This window comes from Dasypus novemcinctus, chromosome 4 (genome assembly GCF_030445035.2).
Source record: "Dasypus novemcinctus isolate mDasNov1 chromosome 4, mDasNov1.1.hap2, whole genome shotgun sequence".
NCBI classification, from domain to species: Eukaryota; Metazoa; Chordata; class Mammalia; order Cingulata; family Dasypodidae; genus Dasypus; species Dasypus novemcinctus.
In genome coordinates this window covers 12,245,128-12,272,416 of record NC_080676.1, presented here as the reverse complement: position 1 = coordinate 12,272,416, position 27,289 = coordinate 12,245,128, and the positions used below count along the sequence as shown (strand labels likewise).

The 27,289-nt window shown below is 41.1% G+C and overlaps 1 protein-coding gene across 2 annotated transcripts in view; it reads left to right on the top strand.

Moving 5' to 3' along the window:
• SLC9A9 (solute carrier family 9 member A9) overlaps positions 1–27,289 on the top strand; it is a 615,414-nt gene that overhangs the window by 189,669 nt on the left and 398,456 nt on the right. For both annotated transcript variants that reach the window (XM_058295117.2, XM_058295118.2), the window contains exon 6: positions 13,182–13,287. In XM_058295117.2, coding sequence (XP_058151100.1) covers positions 13,182–13,287 — 106 coding nt within the window. The remainder of the gene's footprint in view (positions 1–13,181; positions 13,288–27,289) is intronic.

The following is a 27,289-nucleotide window of genomic DNA, read 5'->3' as shown; positions in this document are numbered from 1 at the left end:
CACAGCCCTGCAAGGCAGCTCTGTGCCACGGCTCCATCAGCCCTACTGGGAAAATGCCCACATTTCAAGTCCAGCGCCTACAGCTTGGAGGTGGTCTGAGAACCACAGAATTTTAGCTTTGAAAGGCCCTGAAAGACAATCTCATTCATCCTCCTGTTTTTCAAGAGGACCCTGAGGACCAAAAAGAAAAAAACAAAAAAACAAAACCAAGTTCACATAGAATAGGAATTGTATGTTTTCCCCAATTGCAGAAATTCAAGAGGTAGTTTCTGAGAAAGGGTGGGATGTGGAGGAGAGTTTTCATGACGTTTCTGCTGGATGATATCTACTTTTCTCTCTTGAAGTCATTTTTTGAGTACCATAGTGAAGAGAAACAAGTAGAAGGTGTCATTTCATTTTGTAATCTACAAATCCTGCTGATGGCTTTGATGCCTTGAATAATAATGCTGATAGAACTACCATGGATGAGCACTTACAATGTGCCAGGCGCTTTACATAAATCATCTCACTTTATTTCTCTTCAAAACCTATGAGGGAGGAAATATTTTTATCCCATTTTACCGATCAGGAAATTTGAGGCTTAGTGAGGTTAACTAACTGTCTCAAGATCACCAAGTTCATTTGCAACCCAGCTGGGGTCTGAACACAGGTCAGTTTGACCCTGGAGCTGAGCTCCCGACCCTTACTTTCCACTTCATGACAGAGCTGTTAATGGTAGGGTCTTGGCACAGAGGTCTTGCTTCAGAAACTGGAAGCCCAGTTATGGAACGTCAACTCACAGAACGGAATTGGAGAAGATAATAGATGACAACCAACTATATAAATGTTTGGGGATATTGAAAGTGGGTAAAACAAAACTCCAGGTGTTTGGAGGATGGGATTTCAAGAACACAGTGAAAAGCTATTTGAAGCAATTCAATAACTCCACGGACAGCTGGGAAACAGCTGTGGCTGACAGACCTCTCTCTGACTCGCTGATTTGGAGACCAGGACTTCTCTGTTGAAATGAAGGCAGTTCATTCTCAGCAATGCTCAGAGATAGACCTGCAGGATGGAAGTTTTGAAAGTACTCAGCCCATAATCCATTTATATGCTAAAGGAGACATTGCCCTGGAGTAGAAATTTCTTCAGGAGAGTGGCAGTTTGAGTACTTATGAATTCCAAACAGAGACATTATGTTTGTCAACTGGTCTATACCTCTGGGTGTGATACCCTTTGATTGTATTCGATTCAGCTAAGACATCTTTGATTAAATTATGTTAAGATTAGGGTTTTGGTTCAACCATGTCAGTAGGGTGTAACTCAGGTTAAGCCCCTGTCCTCTTGGTGGGCTGATATAAACAGGCATTCACTCAAGAAGACACAGAAGAAAAAGACACACAAGGAAAGAGAAAGAGCTCCATAGATGCCAGAGAAGAGAACTCTGTCGTGACCCGGAAGAGGAGAGAACTTTGACCCTGCAGCCCCGGGAAGAGAGATGAACCCTATGCCAGCCTACTGCTGAGATCAGAAGTTGGGCCCATGGGGCCTTAAGAAGAAGAAGGAAGGAGAGACCAGGCACTGCCCACCATCTTGTTTCAACATGTGGCAGCTAACTTTGGTGAAAAACCAATCTTGAGTTTGACTCTTTAAGCCATTGGAACTATAACTTTTACTCCAAATAAATACCCTTTATAAAAGTCAACAGAGTTCTGGTCCTCTGTACCAGCACCCCTCTTAGCTGACTAATACAAGGAGTATTTCCTTGGGCTGCCTCCTCAGGGAGCTGCTGGCTCCCTTGGGGCTCAGCCTGGCTGACTGAGGCCAAAACCAAACCTGGACTAGAGAGCAGGAAGTGAGGTAACTAGGGCAAAATTGAAGGAAGCACTCACTCTCAGGGTGGAACAAACATAGAGCCCTCGCTTTACAACCCTGAAAGGAGTGTCTCCTTAAGACCCTGGGAAACTAGGGAGGGCACTTTTAGTGGCAGATTGGGTCCTCAGGCCCTACAAGGATTCCCTCAAAGGCGACTTCCCTCTTTTTGGAGCACAGGCAAGAAAGGACAGGGTCTTACCTTCCATGTGGGTACTACAGATAAGAAACATTGTGCTTTTCCATTTATTTTGAACTGAAATGGAGTTTGCTTTTTGTAACAAGCCTGTCAGGTGAGTGAGTGGGCAGAGAAGTGACCTATTACAGTGAGAGACTCCAAGAGAGGCAGAAGAGGGTCTAATCTTCAAGGAGCAAGCCACATGGTGTGAGACCCTTGGGGTATCTTTCATTCATCATTCATTCATTCATTCAGTTAACATTAAATTAATTGCCTACTGTTTGCCAGGAACTATGAAAGATCTTTTTTTTTTTTTTTTTTTTAAAGATTTATTTATTTTATTTAATTTCCCCCCCTCCCCTGTTTGTCTGTTCTTGGTGTCTATTTGCTGCGTCTTGTTTCTTTGTCCGCTTCTGTTGTCGTCAGCGGCACGGGAAGTGTGGGCGGCGCCATTCCTGGGCAGGCTGCTCTTTTCTTTTCACGCTGGGCGGCTTTTTCCTCACGGGCGCACACCTTGCGCGTGGGGCTCCCCCACGCGGGGGACACCCTGGCATGGCTATGAAAGATCTTAACAATACATATATGAACAAACTGATAGCCATGATGACAAATGTTCTTACCTAAGAAGACTAATTCAAGAAAAGTTAAAATGCTTGCAGGCTATTTTCAGAAGAATGTTTTTAAAATGCTGCTTTCAAATACGGAAATGCATTTATCTGCAATTGAACATCTCCATTCTTACATTATTTTCCAGAAAGGATTACTGTAATGAGCTAAAATTTCAGAAGTGATGAAGCTACTTCATGCTGTAGTATCTGATGCAATCTAGCACCTTTGGAACTGGTTTCTTTTTCTCTCCTTGACTGACCTTGTAAACTACTGAATTGCAGAGCTTGGCTTGTCTTGTAGTGTCTTAATAATATAGTGTCTAAAACCAGAGATGTTTCCCAGTGCAAATAAGACAAATCACAGCAGTTTTAACACAAACCAAAAGCTTCTGGGTGGGTGATGATGCCATTTCCTGAGACTGATAATGCAAAACAAGAGCAGCAGATACACTGGGGCAGGTTAAGCAATGGGGAATCTGCACTTCCAGGCACACAGTAGGTGCTCAATAAGTGTTAGCTCATGTAGAACAACTCTGTTGGAGTTGCATTAGCAGTGGTTGGATGTGGGAGTCAATAGCTGAGGAAGAGGAGGGGTTGGACTGGAGATCAAGATTACTGGGTGTGCATGCAGTTGCCCAGGAAGTGTGCAGAGTGAGAAGGGAGGAGGGTGGAGATGGTATTCCTGGGCAGACTCCACACTGAAGGGATGGGTCTACAAAGGTAAGGGAGAACGAGGGGCTAGAGCGGTAGAAGGAAACCCTAGAGAGCCTGGTCTCCTCCAAATAAGGGAGGAGAGCATTTTGAGGGACAGGAGCAGGCCACACGTCTTGGCCCCCTGATGGGTCCAGCAGTCTGGCAGCCCAGGGAGGAAACCCTGAGAAGGGCCTGGGATGGAGGGGGAGTTATCAGACACAGCGTCTTGGGCCTTGGGAAGACTCCAGTTCCCATATGTTATCCTCTTGTTAAATTTTCCAAGTCTCCCCCCTCCCCGCCTCCATGGCTTTTCTCCCCTTCTTGAATCTAAAACTAATGCACGTTTATTGTAAAAAATACAGAAAAAATGCTGTAAAAAATTGTAGAGAATGTAGAAAAGCTCAGAGAAGAAAATGAAAATGGCCACTGTTTGCCTTTATCATCAGATCTGCCTCTTTGGCCCTTGGTTTGCCTTCCTCAGGAGGGTAGGTCTGTTGTACTAACTTTCCATCCTGGTTTGGACTTTGTCATTCCCATCTCAGCACCAACTCTTCTCAGTGTCTGTGCTCCATGGTATACCCCAGATAGCATAAACTCTGGAAAATAAAGTTATTTGATAAGCTGTGGAACAACATATTCTGGGTAAGCAAGTGATTTATTGTGTGTGGTGATCACAAGGGGTGACATAATTACATCGGCACCGAGGGCCCCGTAGGCACATGGACCTACAGCCTTGTACCCTGGCCCGTGCTTTTCCCTGCTAAGCATTACGTAAAACATGGTCCTATTTAAGGGACTGCCTTTCTGCCAGTGGTGGGAATAGGGGCAGGGAGGGCTGTGCTTGTGGCTAAGAATGAGGGGTCATTCTGCACATCCCCATGGTTACGCAAATATTGAAAAATCACACTGCTGGGGTATTAGTCTGCCCACCCTATACTTCTCATTGTCAGAGGGGAGCAGAGTGTATTAGTTTCCTATTGTTGCTGTAACAAATTGCCACAAACTTAGTGGTTTAAAACAACACACATTTAGTATCTCACCGTTCTGGAAGTCGGAAGTCCAGGCTGTCTTGGGCTGAGTTCTCTATCCCAGGTCTCACAAGACCAAAATCAAGGTGTCAACCATCTGGGCTCTTATCGGGAGGGAGAGTGGGCTTCCATGCCCTTTCAGATGGTTGGCAGAATCCAGATTCTTGCAGTTTCAGGCCTGAGGCCACTGTTCCTTGCTAGCTAGAAGCTACAGTCACCCTTAGCTCCCCAGGCCCCTCTCCAGTCCTTGCAAGTGAGCCCCCTCATCTCCCAGAGCCCGCAGTGCTGAGTTGAATCTTTCTCATGCTTGGAATCTCCCTGATGTCCCCTTGTACCACATCTTTCTTCTGCCACCTTTTCTGCCACATCTCTCTGACGCCAGCCAGAGAAATTTCTCTGCTTTTAAGAGCTCGTGTGATTAGGTTGAGCACACCCAGATATCCAATATAGTGTCCCCATTTTAAGGCCTGCGCCTTAATTACATTGGCAAGGTCCGCTTTGTCATGTAACGTAACATAGTCACAGGTTGCAGGGATTTAGCCCATGGACCTGTTGGGGGGCCATTATCTGGCCCGCTGCGCAGGCTGAAACGGCTTCCCTCTTCCTGTGCTCTTTCCCTTCCTCTCACACAGGCCCGGTGCTGGCTCTTGTCAGTGTCACTCTTGTTCACTCTTGGCAGCGTTGCTGAGAGAGCAGGAGTCTTCTCTCAGCACGTTGAAACATTTCCTAACGTCCCTCAGAGTCTCGATTCAGACTGGGAAACGATGGCATAAGACAGCAGCTAATTTCATATCATTTTGTAGTAAGAGGAAAATTTGAGAAACCCGTGATCATGACTCACCCAGTTGTCCTTTCCGTTTGTCTCTTTCCTTACAGTTGTTCCATTTAACGGGTCGCAGTGATCTTTTTATCTCCAAATGTTGATTTCTTGGTGACCCATCCACGCTTTGGCTCCTTTATTACTCTCCTGAGCTTTTCTCTGGACTTATTTCATGATCTGTAGGCAAACCCTAGATGGCCGTTTTCATTTTTAAAATGGCAAAATGTTTAAGGAGCAATCCTGGTGCTTGTATGACAGGGTGAGCCATCTTCACTCAGATATTGGGCTTACTGCAAAGATTCCCTCTTAAACTGCACCATGGCTCATTAAACCCCATTGGTGAGAAAATTGGGACTTTGTTAAATGTTTATGTTCTTTGCTAACATTAACTTTAGAATAACCCTGTTGTAGGTACTGGTGGGAAAGATTTTAAAGCACCAGCTAAAGTGCCAGCAGCTTTCAGCCCATAAGTTCCCAGATGCAAGACCTAGAAAACCTTCCCTGCCTAGATTAATTCCCGGATTTCTCCCGTTCCAATCTTCGTGTATCTTATGCATTTTTCTTTTCTTACTGCAAAACTAACCTTCTGATTACCTCTGTCTCCTCTCAGTGACTGCTGGGGACTGGACTTCTGGTTTTTAAGCAAAAGAGGAAATAGATTATTCTGGAACAACTTTCGGAATAATCTCCATATTTGAACAGACTCCATGTTTGAAGTCAAGAAAAGGATGTGTGAGTGTGGACATTGTGACTGTGAATCGATGTATTGAGGAAACACTCTCTGCGGCAAAGCACTTATATTTCAAAGAAAAGATGCAAATAAAAACAAGTACCAATGACAGAAATATGATTCTAGAAATGTGCAAGTGGAGTTAATGTAAGAAGAATCATTTTCCTCATAGAAAAGTTATTAGAAATACTCTGCATATGTGTCCAGGGACTCTGCTGGTAATTGTGTGGCAAAGGATATGAAGATCTAGGCATCTTTCTGCAATGGCTTCCATAAGAGAATTAAGTTCTACAGAAAATGCCTCGAGCCACTGTATTCTCATTTCTCTCAAGGATGGTGCTTAGTTAGTATCATTCTAGTTCATGGGACTATGTCAACTCATTACATACAACAAATGCCTTAGGATAGTGATTCTCCATCTTTCTTATATCAGGACCCTTTATAACTTCAAAATTAGGAAGGACCCCAAAGAGCTTTTCTTTTATGTGTGTTATGTCTATTCAATATATACCATATTAGAAATTAAAAGAGAAAATTGAAAATATTTTATTGCTATCTTAAATATAATAATCAATTTGCATATTAATATAAACATAATGTTCGAATGAAAAATAAATTCATTTTCTCAAAGAAAAAAATTAGTGAGAAGAATGGCATTGTTTTAAATTTTTGCAAATCTCTTTTATGAGCAGCAGAAGACAGCTGGATTCTTACATATGCTTCTGCACTCAACCTGTTGCACAATTATATACCATGTAACCTCTGGAAAATTCCACTATACACTTATGAAGGAATAAGAATAAAAAAAGTCAAGTTGCATCTTCATATTATTGTGAAAATAGTTTTGACCTTACAAATCTTCCTGGATTGGTCTCAAGGACCCTCAGAGGCCCCTGGACCACCTTTTGGAGTCATTGCCATGGGCCATTAAGACTTACTTCTCCCAAACAGCCCTGGTTGAGGAAGACTGGAAGAGTGTACCTGCATCTTGAGTTTTCCCAGCACTAACTCAGTTCCAAAATGATATATCATATTGATGGGCAAAATAAAATTGCAGGGGAGCAGATGTAGCTCAAGTGGTTGAACACCTGCTTCCCATGTACGAGGTTCTAGGTTTGATCCCCAGCACCTCCTAAAAATAAACAAAACAAACAAACAAAAATGAAAAAACAACTCTCATTGCGGAGCACACGTGGCTCAGTGGTGGAGCGCCTGCTTCCCATATACGTGGTCCTGGGTTCAATCCCCAGTACCTCCTAAAAATAAATAAATAAATAATAAAATAGAAAATAGAGTAAAATCGCGGTATTTTAGGGCTAAATCATTCTTGATAGCTTGTGTAACTTCTGACTTAAAATGCCCTCAATGAGTAACATCTAGGGATTAGCTTTCTAGATCTGGCATTGTTTCTTTGACCTAGTTTAAAAGGTTTTGGTTGTGCTTTTCTAGGACTATGATTGGCAGCACTTGACTGGCAGAACCAATCCATGCACTGATTCTACTGTGGGAGTCTTCACTGAGAAAGTTTAGGCTCAAAAGAATTCTCATATTCCAGCCTTTACCCAGCTACCACAACTTTTTTGGAGAGCCACTCTTGAATTCTATGTACAATATTTCAGGAAAGTAGAAAAAGTTATAGGAGCATTTCCTCCTGCTTCCTCCCTCTGAGAAAAAGAAAACACATTTTTACAATAATCACTTTTTGAAATGGAAAAATGCTGCCTCATTTATGAGAATACCAGGGTTCTTCACCTGTCAGGCCTGACATGGTTTCAGCTGCAGAAGCCCAAGACATTTTTGATTTTTCATGTGTCAGGGACAAGTGTCATACATACTGATTTGAACAGAAAACCACAGACGACACTCTTCAGGGAGAGCTGGCATTTTGAGAAGGGTGAAGGAAGACTGAAGATGGCAGGGGTAGGAACTATTGTGTGTTGTTGTCCATCCACCCAGGCAGCTCTTAAGCCAGGTTGCTGAAAGCTGCCACATTAAAATATCATTTAAAATTTAAATTCCTTGTAAAACACCAAGAAAATAGGGGTCAGAGAGCTACTAATGGAGATGCTAGTGAAGGGGCTGTCACTAAATCACCCTGAAGACTTAGAGGTGACTGAAAGAGCAGCAGGAATGTGATCACTTGCAGAAATGGCAGTAAAAAAAAACCCCTGCAGAACATCTTTTAAAACACATTGAGATACTAATGGGGTCAGGCAGTCATTATCTGTATTTTTATCTCCAGGTATGGTTATTACCTTTGAGATGAGAAACGATTAGTTTTGATGCGATAATGGGGCTGTAGTAGGGGGCAAGACTCTTGAAATGATGAAGAAATTCATCAAAATATCACCTTACCTCAATGTTAGGGTTTTTCTTTCGAAGGTTGGAAGTGCTGCTAGAGTGAACCTTAATAGTTTTCGTGCAGCTTGACTTCATTCGCCCCCCATGGATTCTGGGCTTTTTCTACCCTCTTCTCGCCTCTAGCTCACACATCGCTCCCCGGACTCTCAGGTGATGATTGTGTTTCCTGGGAAAGTATACTCTTCCCTTCTAGCCCTCTGTTGTCCTCTACCTCCTCTGGAACTTCCCTTTTCTCTGTTGTCAGTCTCTCTTGTCTCTGGTATTCTGCTCCACCTATAAATTAGAAACCAAAGAGAAAGCCTATTTGGCTTTACACCCTCCAGAACTATTGCTGTTTCGCTCTCCGTTCCTTCATCAACAGCTTCTCAGAGCGACAGTCCACCCCTACTGACCCATCACTCCTTCCTGTCATAACCACTTACTGTTTGACTGCTGGAACTCTTTTCTCAGGCATCCTCAGAGATTCCATGGCATTTCTCAATATCGCACCCCTCCATTTCTCTTACCTGGGGGCAGTTTGTATGTGTATGAGTGTGTGTTCATCTATTTTGGGCATAAGATTATATTACTGATATGCCTTATTACCAATCTGAAAGGAGAAGTCGTTTTTTTTCCAGCTAAAAAGTTATGTAGGAAGAGGGAATTATAGGAGGAGCCCCAAGCCAAGTGGAGCATTAGAACCAGCCACTAAGAGAAAGGCAGAACTAAAGTAATATAAATGTAAAAGTGACCAAATCCCCTGAGAAAATCAGAGGTTGAAAATTGGTAAGTGTACATCCAAGAGACTTAAAATTTGGGATTTCCATGTGCCAGCTCCCTGAGCTTCAATGGAGGTGCAGCACCTACTCACCAGTTCATTGGTCTCACCCAGGACAACTAACAAGGAGGTGAGGATGGGCAACCACCACACCAAGGAACCGAGAGTCTACAACTGCAAGCAAGAGAGTCCCATCCATCAGCCCTATGGGATCGAAGTCCCCTCTCAGTTAGAGATGGAGTGGGCATCACCATCCCAGAATCTTCAAGATTGGGGAACGAACTATGGACTAAAGTAGACTCACTGATGTTCTGCTATAGACTCGTTGTAATTCTAGCAATGGAAGAAATTATATCATTGATCTGGAGGCAGTGACCCCTGAAGGTTCAGAGGTCAGGGGGAGGGAAAACAGGTGTAATACAGGGGCATTTTCGGGTTTGGGAACTGACCTGAATGACATTGCAATGACAGATACAGGCCATAATATATCTTGCCATAACCTACAGAACTGGGTGGGAGAAGGTGTAAACTACAATGTAAACTGTAATCCATGCTCAGTGGTAATGCTCCAAAATGAGTTCATCAATTGCAATGAATATACCACACTAATGAAGGATGTTGTTAATGTGGGAAAGTGTGGGAGATGTGGGGGGTGGGACATGTGGGAATCCTGTATATTTTTTATGTAACATTTATGCAATCTAAGTATCTTTTAAAAAATAATAATTAAAAATAAATAAATAAAATAGACACTGAAAAAAAAAAGAAAAAGAAAGACAACTCAAATCAGGTCTTCTCCCTTTCCTCTCCACATGGTGTATGGAGTGTCCTCCCTGTGCTGTCACCAGAAGGTGCCTCTAAAGAGGCATTGCTTCAAGCCTGGACTGTCCATACAAATACAGCAAGGTGTGGGTAGGGCTCATTTGAGTGTGTGCACAGCTGTTCCGTGAAATTCTTTCCTGGGAAGGTGTCAGAGAGGTCTTGGACACTGTGTGTAAGATTGAGCTCTGCCAGCCAGCTAATTAAATGAGTTTTTAAAAAGCTCCAACCTCAGCAGCGGTGTGGGTGGCTAATTTCCTGACTCACCTATTCAACTCATTTGTGGTTCTAGCAAATACTCCCTCTGGTAGGACACACTGCCTGGCCTTATTTCCAAGCTGTTTCATTTCTTCTCAGCGTAGATAGGAATGTGCAAAGTAATAGTTTTCTCTTTTGTGTGGGATATCGTTTATGAAATGGAGTTCAGTTTTTTGTATGAAAGGAATTGTTGGAATGTCAGAGCTGTTTTACACAAAAACTGGCTATTCAATTAAAGGCCTGTCCTCTCGAAGGCTCAAAGCTCTCATTGAAATGGTAGAGTCCATCCCCACAGGCCACAGTGGACACCATAATTGAGGAAGCTGGTAAGGGAACCCAAGGTTTTATGTTCCTATTCATTGGCCCAAAAAGACTCATCTGGGATGTGAAGTTGAGCTGCAAAATCATCTTCAGAGCTTGGAAATACAAAGAGCTATAGCCACCGAAGTCAACAATCCAGCTTCCCTGATAGAGCTTTCTAATTTAAGAATAATTTCTTTTATTCCAAAGACTTCTAATGAAAGGAAATGCTGTTAATTAGGAACCACAATTAAAACCTCTTGGTTTTGATTGGATGCCATGTCTTGACTCTATCAAAGGAGAAAGGGATTATTTAGCGGAGCTACCTGCTGCCCACACTCCCACCACCGTCTGCAAAGTCTAAGGACTGTGGCAAATGTAAATAACTACCTACCAGTAGAGAGCAGATCTCTGCCATTTTAGCTATTATGATCAAGGGTTTCTTCAGCTAGAATAATAAAACCAGTTCTATGTCTGGTAAAATTGGACCTGGCCAATTGTCATGCCAATTCAAGACATTTTATTTCTGTTGTTTCTTCTATTCCAAATCTAGTTGTTGAGTTCAATACTCCTAATTCTAGGAGAATTCTTAGTAAATAAAAGCTATTTACAGAAATTCATGGTGTAAATGGTTTCCAGCTGACCTTATGTTCACACTTAGAACTACATTCAGCAAATACCCACGTGTTTTTCATGCTCCTTTCTCTGCATTTGCCACTTGGCTCTTAATATTCCCATAGGATCTCATGCACGTACTTCTCTTTCTATATATTTTCCCCAGGCAATCTCAACCACTCTCATGGCTTTATGTTCTATGAATATGCTGGTTACCTCCAAATTCCTTCCACCACCTTAACTCTGTATGGTCCTGTCCTACCTTTCTAGAAATTTTCACTTTTAATTTCATCTGGCTAGTTAAGTCAACATGTTCAAAACCAAACTCACTAGATTCCCTTGTTATCATGCTACTTTCTCTTATGTAGCCCCATCTACCAATTACTCAAGATTCAAATCTAGAGTCACTCCTTGCTGTCCTTCTGGCACCAATATCCACTAATTCTCCATCCCAATATTTCAAGGTGTTGGCTCTTCTGCTCTCCTCCCATTTGTCTTTCACTCATCCACTCATTAAAGGCCTTCTATGTTTCAACATTGTGCTAAGGGTTAGTGACACAAGGGAATATGGGAATCAATGCACGAGAAAAGTACAAAGCCCTGCAACCATTGGTGAGTGGCTTATCAGAACCCAGAGCACTGGGTGTGCAGAGTGAAGCCATGTTTGGGGACCAGAATCCAGGCTTCTTCCTGTCTTGGTGTAACTCACCTCTTGCCTGAGCTTTTGGGAAAGCCTCCAGCCCTGTGTCCATTCTGCTCTTTTGCCCTACTGTCTGGGCTTTACTTCCAAAACTCAAATTGGACTGTGCCCTGCTTCTGATTAAAGCCCTCCCAGGACACCCCATTGAATCAGGACAAGCTCCAGACTGCTTGATCCCATTTATAAAACCTTCAAACGCTGCTCTCAACCTGCCTCTCTTGCTTTTTTTATTTTTATTTTTCGTCTGTTAACAACCTTTTATAAAATAAGACTTTTTCTCTCCCACTTACTGTTAAAAACTCTCTGGGTACATTTTTCAGGAATAATTATTTGATTCCTGTTCTGAGCTCTTATAACAGTGCTCACATGCTTTTCTTAGAGCATTTACTATTGTAATTATTTCTTTGGGATCTGTGGGAAGGGCAATCTTTTTTTTTTGCTTGTTTTAGTATACATTTGTAGACAAGAACAAATGAAAATGCCCAATCTACCTTAAAAATGTACCACCAGTCTCATTTTACCTACCCTTTCCCACCTCTTGGCAGTCAGTGCCCTGGTGCATTTTCCTAATGATTACTGTTCACATTGTATATATCTCTATTACAAATATCAAGACACTTAATAGTTTTTGTGAACATGGATAATCTGCCTTGACCATTGACTGTCTGGATGTACTTGCAGAAGCTCAGTATAAGTCCATGCCATTTGGTAACCATGCAGCAAGCTGGCAGAAACAAATCGTTAGGTCCTATTAATGACTTTCTAGATGAGGGTGACCTCACTCACAAGGTACTGAAAGCCAGCTTTTGACCGGAGCTCCTTCCATAGACGTGGGCCACTGCAAAAACGTCCACCCATCCTTCCACCCATCCAGCCATTCCATCACTCCTTCACTTAGTCACTCCTGCACCAAACACATTGATTATTGCCCAGTACCACATATTATAAAGATTAGCCTTGGCTCCAAGGATCTCACAGTCCCTTCTGTGACAAATTCTGTGAGTCAAACCTAATGCTATGTGAATAAAAGAGTATGGTCTCTGCTGAGAGGATCAGGGGGACACTTGAGAGGTTCTTACAAATTTTGTTGGACCAAGAAGTGTGCATGTGTGTGTCCACACATTTGTAGCAATGGGGAGATGGTAGCAGCTGAATGAGAAAGAAACCCCTGTCTTCAAAGAGGTAACCAAATGCAAAGGTAGTTGGGCCATTCAGAGGGGGCAGAAGATGCAAAGAGAGGTTGCTGAGAAGGCAAACAAGAAGTGTCTGAAAAGGAGCTTGAGTGTTGTCTGTAAGCAGTGGGGCGCCCAGAGAAATCTCTAAGCAGGGTAGAGGCATGATCAGGTTGTTTTTGGAATAAAGGTCTGGGGTCAGTATCGAGGATGGTCTTGAGAAGAGCAGCTTTCTCAAGGAGAACTCTGTAGCCTTGTCCCAGCTCACTCGGTGTGTGTGTGTCTTCCTAGTGACAGTGCTGGCCATTTTCCACGAACTGCACGTCGACCCCGACCTGTACACACTTCTGTTTGGCGAGAGTGTGTTGAATGACGCAGTGGCCATCGTCCTCACATAGTAAGTACCGGTACTTTGCTTCTGTTGCTTTTACCATGTGAAATACCCTTCCACTTGGAGAAAATTCCTGATTTCTTCTCTTATGTCATAGAGAGACAGGCAATTTCTAGCTTTTAAGGAATTGTTAGCAGAGAAAATCTCCAATAATGGGCACGATTCGTTAGGCACCCAATTTCTAATCCTATTAATGGATCTCATATTTCCAGCCTATTACAAGATACTACCTAGAGGGTAACATTTTTTTTTCCTTGGTGCAAATACTTAGCTGATTCACTTAGGGGCCCTAAAATGCACAAAAATGAGCTTACTTCATTTCAAATCAATATCATTTAAGCTTTTTCCTTGTGCAGGTCATTTTCCAGATAGCCAGCTAATAGCAACCTTTATATTTATAGCAAGTTTGGCAAATTGGAGCTAGAACTGGAGGGTCAGAAAACTATTTCTCAACCCTAATGTAATGCTTTATAAGAATGAACACATCTTTAATTCATCACATGACGAGTGAAACTGATGGGACTTCAGCTAAGAGCTCATGGAATTGTGCCTTCATCCTGGAAGAATTTTCTTTTTGAGAGAACTAGTGCTCTTTCCTCACCTCCCCTTCAGAGACTCACCATTTATTTTTAATAAATGCCACTTTGGTCGCTTTCACTATGTCAGAGGTCTCTCTCGGTTTTAGATTAAGACCAACATTTTGGGCAACCGGCAAACATCTCAAAGGGAAGTAGCCATCTGATAATTATATGTGACAACAGGATTCTATTCAGGGTGTTAATTACTTCAAACGCATTTGAAAATGTATTGTGAAATAACAAAGGATTTTTAAAAGTCAGACCTCACCGAGGAGAGCAGGAAGATGACAGCAACACCGCTCATTTTCCCTTCCAGGTGACATTTCTGAAGGCCGCCGCCCCAAAGTTGCCATTGAATTCAGCAACTTTCAAGTGAGGGTCTCAAAATAAGCTTATCTTTTCACCTGACCACCGCGGAAATGCCTGTCCTGCGTTAAAGGAAAATATCAGCAGGTGCAAATTAAGAGCAAAAGCCATGGCAGATTCATAAATGCTAAGGGATGCTTTTAAAGAAACACCAAGAGCAGTTAATTAGGACATGAGGAATCTCTGTCCAAGAAATACTAGTATTAAAGGAACATTTGGAGTAAAAATTTAAAAAAAAAAAAATCTGCTGAGTCCCTCATTTTCACTTTCTGAGCTGCCAAGTTGTAAAAGGCCAAGCAAAGCAAAACTACTAAAGTGCAAATGAGCTTGGGAAAAAATCATGCAGCTACAACTCGGGGAAGGTTTGGTCTTTTTTGCTTTCAGCTCATTCATTCACAGTCGTTTCCCATGAAAAATGCAGAGTCTGCCCAAGCCTGGGGGGCGTTTGAAGCTGTCTCTTTAGTATTCCCTCAGGTCAATGTTTGGTTATTATGGCAGTGCCCATGATGTGCCTCTGCTACCCATGCCCCCACTGCCCGTGGCATATCTTGGTTTCACGCCATGGCAAGATCTCTTCCTTTCTGTGGTACAAGACTTTAGCCATTCTAGCTGAAATCCTATACTCCCCAGTTTTGGCAATTCAAGGATTGCACAAAGTGACCCCAATGAGTGCCAACCCTTAAAATAAAGGCCCTCCTGAGATGTGAGCACTTGACTCCAGATATCCATATATTGGATCCACAGGCTTTTTCCTTCCCTAGGTGCATTTGAACCCCACAGTCCCTCCATGAGTTCTACTGAGTGGTATGTACCTACGACGTCCTGGGTCTGGACAGCTGTACCCTCTGTTGCTTCCACTCCCTTTCCTCTTGCAGAATTTCCCATGTGTTGCACTTTTCTCTTTTCCCCCTCACTCATTCACTTGCTTCTTAAACTTCATTCCTTTTCCTTGTCATGCCCCATCTCCACACTCTCTTCCAAATTTTTTTAGTTCTTTAGAAAAGCCTTATTTAAAAATCATGCAACGGTTTCCCATGACTTTCAGACTAAAAATCCAGCATTTGTCTCTGCCCTGTTTATTCCCTTTAGCCATGCCACGGGCCCTGATACAGCTCGGGTGGCCCCACCACACCTTTGTACACAGGAAAAGCCCTCTGCGTGGGCTGCTCTCTCTAGCCTCTTTTTCTGCCTGGTCAAGACTTTCAACACTTACCTCAGTCTCCTTCCCCACATGCTGAGCGCCTCCTTCCCCTCTGCTTGTTCCTCCCCTGGTACTGTTACAACCCAGCCTTGCAATCTTGGCTTTACATGTGTATTTGCCATTCAGGATGGTAAATTTTTGAAAACAGAGTCGATGTATTTGCAGTGCTTATTAAAAGAACAAGTGAAAACTTCTGTGTGTTTTCCCTTTCTTAGTTCAACCTTTGTGTGGTTTTGAAGTCTAAGAATAATGGTAGAGCTATTCTTGTACCACAGAAAAGGAAAGCTATACATTCTGGTGTGAAGTGAAGTATAATAAAGGAGCCAAATCATGCACTCCCATGACCTTTGGCAGTGCCTCCAGAGTTCCTTTGGAATGGCCACAAGCTTTCATCTTCTTCCAGTAGAACTCCTTGTTTAAGAACCATCTTCTTGAGGGTTAATATTTAAAAATTTTAATTATTAGTATTATAACAATACTGTGCTTTAATATTTTCATTCAAAGGTGTAGTAATTAACTACATGTTAGATGAAATCAACTTTTCCGTGCTAGTTTAAGAAGCAAATGGCTAATTATAATACTTTCTTAGGTTAAATATGTTCTGAATTTCAAACAAATGACCTATAATTGAATTTGATGGCTGCAACTCTTATACCCAGCAGCGACAGGTGGTGGATGGTGTTCCTATAATTTAAAATGATCCGGAATTGTTCCTCTTAAAACAAAAGTAATTTCACAATCTTCTTTGTGTGAGCTCACTTCGGTAAATCACATCAACATAAAAATTGGAAATTAGCTTATCTCTTACTTGTACTGTTATTTCAAGCGTATGGGGAAGTCACACCCAAACGCATATGCCTACTGGCTGGCAAAGGAGTTCCACGTGATGAATCTGCATGTCCAAAGATTGTTTAATCGGCGATGAAGGAGATATATTGTGGGAGTCTTGAGGGTGTGTATTTTTGAATCCTAAACAGAGATATTAATTTTAGAGGCAAGTTCTGGTGTCAGGCATACCACAAATTAACTGTGGCAGCTATTATATTTGACAGGAAACTCACCCAAACAAAAAGTGGATCTGTGTTGGCTGATGTAACTGAACAACAGGAAGGATCTAGTGAAATGACCAGGACTCTTTCTTCACTCAACTCCTTCGTGGTTAGCTCCCTCTCCTGGTCACAAGATGGCTGCCAGCCACTTCCAAGGCTGTATCTTTCTTCAGAATAGGGGAAAATCCTTGACCCACCATTCCCAGCCCAAATCATAGTACACCTTGTAGGTTTTGGTGCAGTTCCGCACCTGTCTGGAACTAATACCTGTAGCCAGGGGGAGGTAAATGCATTTATTGGCACATGCTCCATGAGGTTAGGAGTGTAATTGGCTTCACTTGGAAGCACAAGAGCTGATAGTGCCAGAAGGCAGTGTCCCCCAGAGTAATATTGCCACAAGAAAGCAAAGCAGATGTTGTACAGAAACCCTGCCCCCCAAAAAAGGATTAATTTTTTTAAAAACCTAGAAAACCATTGGAGTGATTTTGAATGACCATGAATTCCCTTTATAAAATAAAAGAAGAGTTGTTCTCTATATGTACATTTTAGAACTCTGAGTAATAACTAAAGCAATACATTTAGAAAGGCTCTGTACTCAATAATCCATATAATTTATGCTATATATGTAAATATTCTTATAACTCATGCCATCATTTATATAAACATCTTCATTCTACTTACACAGCTCTCTTTGATTTCATTAAATGACTAAAGAAGAGCTACTTCTAGTGAAGCAGTCCTTCATAAATACGGCATTTTATGGCCCAAGAAATATAGAGAATAGCCACTTTTACATGTGATTTCCCCCATTAGGAATAAACCACTTAATTAAGACATACTGTCAAAAGTTGATAGCTCAAGAAATAGAGGTTGAAGTATATTCCTTAGAGTTATGAAGGTAATTGTGACCAAAATTGATATTACCTATGCAAGTTAAGTGGAAGGCAGGAGAAAGGAAGGGATAATATAACTGAAATTCTACATCTGTCATAGTAAGAAATCAATAGATTCTGTCTGGAGTTGATAAATCAAGAAATGGAGGTATATGCAAATTATTTGGAGTCATAGGGAAGTCATCAGAGGAAATAAAAGCATAAATGGCTAGGAGAAGACACATTTGCTGTAGGAACCTTTTGTGAGTGAAGGGGAACAGGAGAATTTAACTTTTCATTTTATATCCTTCTGTGCTATCTGAAGTTTTTATGTGTTTGAATTACATCTATTTGAAATCTTCTTCTTCAGGTTAACAAGATATTAAAAGCAAGGAAAAGTCAATATATTAGATGGCGATAGAAGCAAGCAATCCTAGCAGGCAAAAACCACTACAAATAAAATTAAATGGCAAATGATGAACCAAGGGAAGCTTTTTCAACACACATGCTGCCAGGTTTTATAACATACATGAAAAATTGTCAATCTCCTTAATATATCACATCTAGTATTTAATGTTACCTTAGGTTACCTTAGGTAAGTTACTTATACATCCTGTGCCTCGGATGCCTCATTTGTGAAATAGGGATGATAATAGCACTTACCTTACTGGATGGGATGAGATGTAACACACCTGGAACAAGGCTTCACTCATAAAACTAAAAAATATTAGCTGCTGATATTACTATTTTTATCAAAGACCCATAAGAAATAGATAAGCATAGCAATAGAAACATGGAAATAAGTAGAAGAAACAGAAATGGCCAATAATTACTGAATAAGTTTAGCTTCACCAATAATGAAATAAAACAAATCACATCAACAGTTGGGTTTCATTTTTGCTTCTCAAGTCTTCAAACCTGCAGACCTCCAGAAAGATTGATTCTACTCGGGCTAAGCCAGGGTTTGAGAAACAGGAACCCTTGTACTTACATTGCTGGTGAAAGAGAAAAGTGATAAAAACTTTTATACAGGCAGTTTGGCAGTATTTATTAAACAGTAGGATGTATGAAATATTTGATCCAACCATTTCACTTCTAGAAATTAATCCTAAAAAACAATTAAAGGCAGCAGTTTCTCCACAGATGAGTGCATTATTTCAGCAAGACATGATACACAAGGTACCTGACTGGTTGAGTAAATTATGATGTATTAATATCATGGAATCCTAGTCAGACATTTAAAACATGATTTGTCTTACCATCTCCCCCAAATTATTTTTGATGTGAAAAGATACTCACAATATATTGTTAAGTTAAAATAAGAAAAATTCTAAATTGTGTGTACAATAAGAATCCATTTTGGTTTTAAAAACACATAGCCATATATATCTATACATAAAATCAAAATGTTGGGTGGGATAATGGGTATTTTTATTTTCTTATATTTCTATATTGATTGGAATATAGCCAATCTCTAGCCCAACTCTAGCCCAAATAAATGCGGTTTTGGACCATGAATTTTAAATCATTATAACTAGGCTCAAACACCTCTTTATTAATCAAAATAGGAACCATTACAATTAACACATTTTTGCCAACGAGAAATAAGTTTGTTTATTCCTGTAGCGTAAAAATCCATGCTTTGGGATTTGCCGAACTCTTGGAAAGCATTTTCTGCATCTGCTGGTTGTGGAAGCATTTTCCCTGCAAAAAGTTGTCGCGATGCTTAAAGAAGTGGTAGTAGGTTGGCGAGAGGTCAGGGGAACATGGCGGATGAGGCACAACTTTGTAAGCCAATTTGTTCAACTTTTGAGGCATTGGTTGTACAACATGCGGTTGGGCATTGTCGTGGAGAAGAATTGGGCCATTTCTGTTGACCAATGCCAGCTGTAGGCATTGCAGATTTCAGTGCATCTCATAGATTTGCTGCGCATACTTCTCAGATGTAATGGTTCCCCAGGATTCAGAAAGCTGTAGTGGATCAGACCAGCAGCAGACCACCAAACAGCGACCATGACCTTTTTTTGGTGCAAGTTTGGCTTTGGGAAATGCTTTGGAGCTTCTTCTCTGTTCAACCACTGAGCTGGTTGTCACTGGTTGTCTTATAAAATCCACTTTTTGTCGCACATCACAATCCAATTGAGAAATGGTTCATTGTTATGTAGAATAAGAGAAGACACTACAAAACTACAAAATGACAACTTTTTAAATTTTCAGTCAGCTCATAAGGCTCCCACTTATCAAGCTTTTTCACCTTTCCATTTCTTTCAAATGCCAAAGGACCGTGGAATGGTTGGCATTGAGTTCTTCAGCAACTTCTCCTGCAGTTTTAAGAGGATCAGCTTTGATGATTGCTCTCAATTGGTCATTGTTAACTTCCGATGGCCAGCCACTACACTTCTCATCTTCAAGGCTCTCATCTACTTTCCAAAACTTCTAGAACCACCACTTCTCCATATGTTTGTTAGCAGTTCCTGGGCCAAATGCACTGTTGATGTTGCAAGTTGTCTCTGTTGCTTTACGACCATTTTGAACTCCAATAAGAAAATCACTCAAACTTGCTTGTTGTCTAACATCATTTCCATAGTCTAAAATAAATATAAAACAAACAGCAAATAATAAGTCATCAGCAACAAAACTTAAAGTGAGAAATGCACATTAAAATGATGTGTAATATAACCACATTTATTAAGAACGTATGACAACATCAAATGGCAAATTTCAACAATGCAAAACCACAATTACTTTTGCACCAGCCTAATTGGTAATTGCAACTTTCATTTAAATGCAGGTTCCACAAAGGCAGGAGTCTGAAGTTGTTTTCATTTTTTGTTTTTTGTTTTTCTACTAATGAAAGAGCAGGAGGAAGATATTGGATGTTTGGGTCATTTATTGGCAAATCAGGAATATTGCCAGTATTATACCAAAACATCAACTTTGGCAATAATTCCACAGTGTACAAAATGCCTCTAAATTTTCTTAGTGATAAAATAAAAACTTCATTACAGCCAGCTCTTGAATATATAAATAAATGTATACTAGGTACACTTATTTCCTGTTAAACAAATACTTATGAGGAAATTCACTTCATTTAATGTAAATCATTAAAAGAGGAGAGGGAAGCAGATTGGCTCAAGCAATTGAGTGCCCACCTCACACATGGGAGGTCCCAGGTTTGGTTCCGGTGCCTCCTAAAAAAGACAGACAAACAATGAGCAGACATTGAGCAAAAGCAACAAGAAGACGATGAGTAAAACAAAAAACAAAAAACAGACAGTGAGGAAAAACAAATGCGCAAGGAGCAGATGTGGCTCTGGCAGTTGAGCACCCAACTTCCACATGGGAGGTCCTGGGTTTGATTACTGGTGCCTCCTAAAGAAATAACAAGCAGATAACTTAAAAAAAAAATACAATGAGAAGACAATGCGATCAAACAACGAGCAAAAGCAACTTGCAAACAGATGAGGGAGCCATCTTGGGGGGGTGGGTGGCAGGAAAGAGAAAAGAAAAAATGGAATGCCAATTCTCTTTTTAAAGAGTGTCATATTGCTTAGAAGTTCCTATGAAATAAGGTCATTTAACAGGTGATACCAGTGAATGCTTGGCACTCAGAGGGAATAACATTGTGAATATGTCTAAGGACAATTTAACACGGAAGTTAATGGGATGGCTGTGAGACACAAAGAACCATGGGGCTAAGATGAGCCTTGAGTTAGCATACAACTGTTCAGCAAAAATGTAAGAAGCACCAATATGTACCAGACATTATGCGGAGCACTGTTGTTACAGATTGGATGGGTAGAGTCCCATGTCCCTGCCCTCAATAACTCCTCTCTGAAATAGGCCCAAAACTGCTATAATGGGATGTAATATGTACAACAAACCTGGTTCTAAACATCATCCCAGGAAATAACTGTAGGGAATGGTTATACAAGTATGTCACTAAGGAAATTTCATTATTTATTTTGGTACTGTCATCTGTAAATAAAATTTGCCTGGAAGGCAAGTTATGCTTTTATCTATCCCCCATAACACACACCCAGTTGTTCGGTAGCTTCTCAAATAATTACTAAATGGGTGAGTTAATGTACCCTTTCACATGGGAATGGCGACGTTTTACTAACCCTCTCATTAAAACCTATTCCAGAGAATGAATGTTTACTATTCTCCACACTGCTTCTTTCAAATAGTTGCGAAGCCTTTGTAGCTACCTTCATTAGCTTCAGTGCAGTTCCATTTGACCCATGGTGATAAACACAAGGGGTGCTAAGTAGATGTCCCCTTTTGATGAGAATGAACTATAACTGTTAGCACAACCAGAAAACCTAGTGTCTCTCATGAATCTGCTTAACTTAAAAGCAAGTTTCTTATATCTTGACACATCTTTCTGAAGGTAATTCACTTTAATATTTGCCTTGGGAACTGATAATTAATATGAAACTCACCCAATTTGATACCTGTCTAGATACATATACATAGATACACGCACACATAAAACTAATGTCCTTTTTTGCTTAATGACTCCTTGTCCGAGCAGTTAGTTCCACAGCATCGACTTCATTTTTCAGACACCAGATGGCATCACATGGCCGAAGTGGCAAGGCCACCCTGGGATCTTTATTTATTTATTTATTTATTTTTCCTTTATTTTCTTTTAAATGTTACATTCAAAAAATATGCGGTCCCCATATACCCCCCATCCCTCCCACCCTACCCCTCCAACATCAACAAACTTCCACTGTTGTGGCACATCCACTGCACCTGGCAAATACATTCTGGAGAACCACTGTAGCACATGGACAGTGGTCCACATTGTATCCACACACTCCCCCAGTCCAGCCAGTGGGCCATGACAGGACACACAACATCCAGCATCCATCCCAGCAGCACCACCCAAGACAACTCCAAATCCTGAAAATTCCCCCACACCATATCTCTTCTTCCCTCTCACAACCATCAGCAGCCGCCGTGGCCACCCTCTCCACATCACCCCTACTGGGAGGCGGGGCTAAACTGCCTGGCTCAGAGTCAGAACTCCCAGTATTTGTTGCCTGTTTCCACTGCCCTGTTTGATTTTTCCATTCCCAGTTCCTGTTTCCTGGCTATGACCCTGGCACCTCCCTACCCTAGGTCTTCATGTCTCCTTTCAGATTACTGAGACCTGACCTTGGCTCTATCCTGTGACTTAATCCCCTGCCTCTCAGATTAGATCAGACATTTACTTGCCGTTTCTTCAGAACTCCACTCCATAACTTAACACTGGCTTTGCTCCATGTCAGGCCACGCATGACAAATTGGCCTACCAAAAATAGATGAAAGGAATCCATGTTGATGGCTCCTTATCTCAGTCCATTCAACCTTTACTTAAGATATTGGTGTATAAGTCAGGTGCAGTCCCACAGAAACTCGATTCAAATTAGCTTAAGCAAAGGTATTTCATTGGCCCATTTAACAGGGGTTAAGTTGACTCTGGGCATGCTGGGACTCCAGGATTCAAACATGGTTTTCTATTCTTTCTTTTTCTCTCTTGGCCTTACGTGTTAGCCTCATTCTTTCCTAGTGCAGATAGATAGGTTATTCTGTGAAGTAGGAGAGGATAGTTAATGGAAGCTCCAAGTTTCCATTGTTCTAGCTAGAAATGACACTTCATTCTCCCAATAGTTGTATATCTGCCTCAGAGAAGGACTCTGATTGGCTCTGCTTGTATCATAAGATTACACATAGACTAACCACATAATACTCCAAGGAATTGAGTGTGGTGATCGCCAAGTCTGGATCTTATCCCCATCCCTGTGGCTATAGGCATAGGGTCTATTATTTGAAGAAGGTGGTTGGAGGACAAATATAATAGACATCCCAGTACATTAACTACCATATTTCATGATAACAGAATGTTCAGCAACATAATGGTTTGAAATGAAGTAGATAGGCCCTATGCCACTACAAACACAAAGAAATGCTTTATTAAATAAGACAAAATATTATTTTCTAAATATAAAGTTGATGTTGAAGAGATAAAAGGACATCCTATAGATGGGCAAAACCTAGAGAAATCAAACCAAGACTGGAAACCATCAGTGGCCATAATGTTTTTTTATAGGACACCATCCCAGAGGTTTTAGAGCTGGAATCCTATTACCATATGAACATCAGAGCCCTGCCTGTAGGCTCACTCACTCTAAGGGAACTCGTGCAGGGCTCTCTGAATCAAGCTTAGAATCTCAAAGTACTCTCTCAGGTACATGGACTTTGTCCACCACTCTTGAGAAATGGTAAAGAAATTGCCATTTGAGAAATCAAATCCCTGACCTGTGGAATGGGCAGCTGTGCAAACGGATAAATTAACAAAAATTTTTCAAGACTTTTGGAACATCTGTCCCAGCCTCATTCCCTCTCCTCATTTCCCAAAAGCCAAAACTGCTCTGAAATGATACTTTCACGATCCAGGCACATGGAAATCCCACAGAAGAAGTAAAATCTTTCTTAAGATGAACTCACATGGAAAATTTACAGGTCACAGCAGGAAGTAACTCTACGATGGAAGAAAGCCAAGAGATAAGCAAAACTAAAGTAAGCTAGAAGAACTATTTCCCTAAGAAACTAAAAGAATTACAAAAATCTGGGAAAGAGTACTAAAAGGACATTTTAAAAATGACTAAAGAGATAGAGGAGCAGAAAAATTAGGAAAGAACAGTACATATGAAAAAAGAACTTTTCAAAAAGAAAAATATGTATATTGACATTGAAAACTAAATTGGTGAGATGAGTAAGAGATTAAATTCATCTATTGATGAACCAGAATGCAGCACAGATTATATGAAAAACTGGATAAGAGAAATGGAGTATAGCATGAAAAAATTCCAGAATACATCAATAAGAGCTTGACAAGGATAAATTAAAGAGAATTTATGGCAATAGTTTAAGAGGTAATGGATGACAATTTTCCAGAGCTGAAAAGAGAAATTGAAACAGTACAAATGGAAAAATTAAAACTAATCCACATCTGTTTTAGTCAGGATTCTTTAGGGAAACAGAATTGACAAGGGATATCTGTCCATAGTAAGAGATTTGTCAGAGTCTCTCATGCAGCCGTAGGGATGCACAAGTCCAGGTTCCATAGGCAGGCTGCAACCAGGAGCTCCGATGAAAGTCCAGTGAAGATTCTTGACAAGTTCTGGGAGATGTCGGCTATCCAAAGACGAGCTGGGAAATTCTCTCTCAAAGCTAGAACCACTTCCCTTTTCAGGCATTCAGCTGATTGGGTTTAGCGTCCCTCATTGCTGATGGCAATCTCCCTGATTGATGTAATTATAACCAGCTATCTATGATTTACCATTGCAGTAAAGTCAATGGTGACTAAAGCCCATAAATGGCCTTGTATTAGAGTAGCCCAGTGTTTGCTTGACCAAACAACTGGGCACAATTACCTGGCCGATTACCATCACAACATCCAAACACAAAATGTGAGTGTAGTAAAACCTGAGATCAACAAAGTCATAATGGAAATCTTCAAAACAACCAGAGAGGAAGGATAGATAGTTACGAAGGAAAAGAACAGTTTTATCATTGGCAGCAATAGCTGCAGAGGACAGTGGCATAATTTATTCAGAGTTATTGAGAGAAAATAACTGACAAGCTAGAATCTAAATTCAACTAATTTACCTTTCAAGAGGAAGAATGAAATAAAGACATTTCATGAAGGCTGAGTTTGCCACTCATAGATCCTCAGTGATAAAACTTCTATAGGATGTAGTTAAAGTAAAAGTCAAAATCTGAACTCAGAAGAAGTTGGATGCAAGGAGTAGTGAACAAAGAAAATGGAAGAAACCTTCATAAATCCAATAAGTAATGACTGTGAAAATGATGGTGATGATTAATGGGGAGGGATGAAACAAGGTAGAACTGGGGGAGCAAACTTGGCCCAATGGATTGGCGTCTGTTGACCATATGGGAGGTCCGCAGTTAAAACCCGGGGCCTCCTTGACCCGTGTGGAGCTGGCCCATGCGCAGTGCTGATGCGCACAAGGAGTGCCATGCCACGCAGGGGTGTCCCTGCGCAGGGGAGCCCCACATGCAAGTAGGGCACCCTGTAAGGAGAGACAGCTGGCGCAAAAGAAAGTTCAGCCTGCCCAGGAATGGTGCCGCACACACAGAGAGCTGACACAACAGGATGACGCAACTAAAAGAAACAGATTCCTGTGCTGCTGACAACAACAGAAGCAGACAAAGAAGAAGACGCAGCAAATAGACACAGAGAACAGACAACTGGGGTGGGGGGGAGAAGGGGAGAGAAATAAATAAATCTTTAAAAAAAAATGGTAGAACTGATTACTCCATAGTCCATTACAATATTCAAAGATGATGGACATTGAATGGTAGTGAGGGAATGGGGAGAAGATGTTTAAAGTGGAGACCATAGCAAAACGCCTACTTGTTTAAACAATCCAATTTTCACTCAAGTAACTGTATTCATCTGTTTCTAAAAATGGGGCAAAAGAATATTATCACAGATAGTCCTTTTCAATCTAGCTTAGAAATGCTAAAATCAATTTTATTGAAATTGATTGAATTTGAAATTTCACACCTATGAAATTGCAGGTATTCTTTAACAATTTCAAACTGTTCAAAAGACTCTTGTTTATTAGCAAGCTGAAGTGTATTCCTGGGGCCTCTCCAAATTTCTCTCCTTTGTAACTCTGTGGTCTTCACCTGTGGAAGTGGAACTCTTAAGTTTTCTTCAGAGGTTGTCCTTCACTTTCCCTTTGTCTTATTTGTTTATTTCCTCTCTATTCTGGTTATGCAGTGTTATCTTAGTGTTAGGTTTATGACCAACACTAGAAATCCACCTGTTACATTTTCTCTAATGCCTGGGAAGAGTTAACGTCCATGGGTGCTAAGCAGGGGACATTTTCTGCCCCACCAGTGGTTGAAATGCTGTATGATGGAGATGTGCACAATTAACTTAGAGCTGATTTTGCAGGCAACAAATTTTGAGAGACAACAGTTTTGAGAGAGACTTGGGGATGGTAGTTGTGTCTTCTGCTGGATAGCGTGACTGAGTTGTAGTAGCTTCGTATTCAGTGTATCCCTCCATGTGACAATTCGACTCACTAGTTTGGAGGGCCCAGTGAGGTTCTCTATTTGGGCCTAAGATGACCAGCCATGTACTATCAGAGTGCCTCAGCCAAGTCCACTAACAGAGAGAGTCATACTAAGCAAAGTGTACATAAGGAAGAGGTAGACACCAGGGAGCTAATATGATAAACACCGAGACACAATGAACAAAATATATGTGCTGCCGTGATCAGCTCATTCTCTTCCTACAGTCATGCTACTTAGGAAGCTGAATCATGGTCAGCATCCACTTTATTAATTCACCACAGGAAATTACTGTCACCAGCATGACAAATACCCCAATGATCATATACATGATAAAAGCAGGCTTTCCTGTAGGTAGCCTGCATATACAGGCAGATAATAACCGGAGGCTTGTGTGATGAGCATGGAGACAGATCAAGGGCAAATGGATAATATGGATGTTTATCTGCATCTTTCATATAAAATGTATGGTTTCTTTAATGGGATTTGAAATTTTTGGAGTGCTTGGAAGCTCCTGCTGATTCCATACCCACATTTAGTATAATTAAAAACTTGTTTGATCGACTGGCTAAATCTGGCATTTTCCCCACTGTTCAAAGTTAGGTTAGTCACGTGCAGTGTTTTCGTCTGTTATTCTCTTGATTCTTCCATGACCAACTGACCCTTCTTAGGACTGCTACATTGCAAGTTTGTCATTATACATGAGTGCCATCTGTCTCTACTTAATGTCCTTTAATGTCTGATGGGAGGGGTATCAATTAGTGATTCCACCTTTCTCTGTTGTGACCAGTGGCATACATTCACAAGATGGTGGCTTGGTGACAAAAGGGATACTTCATAACT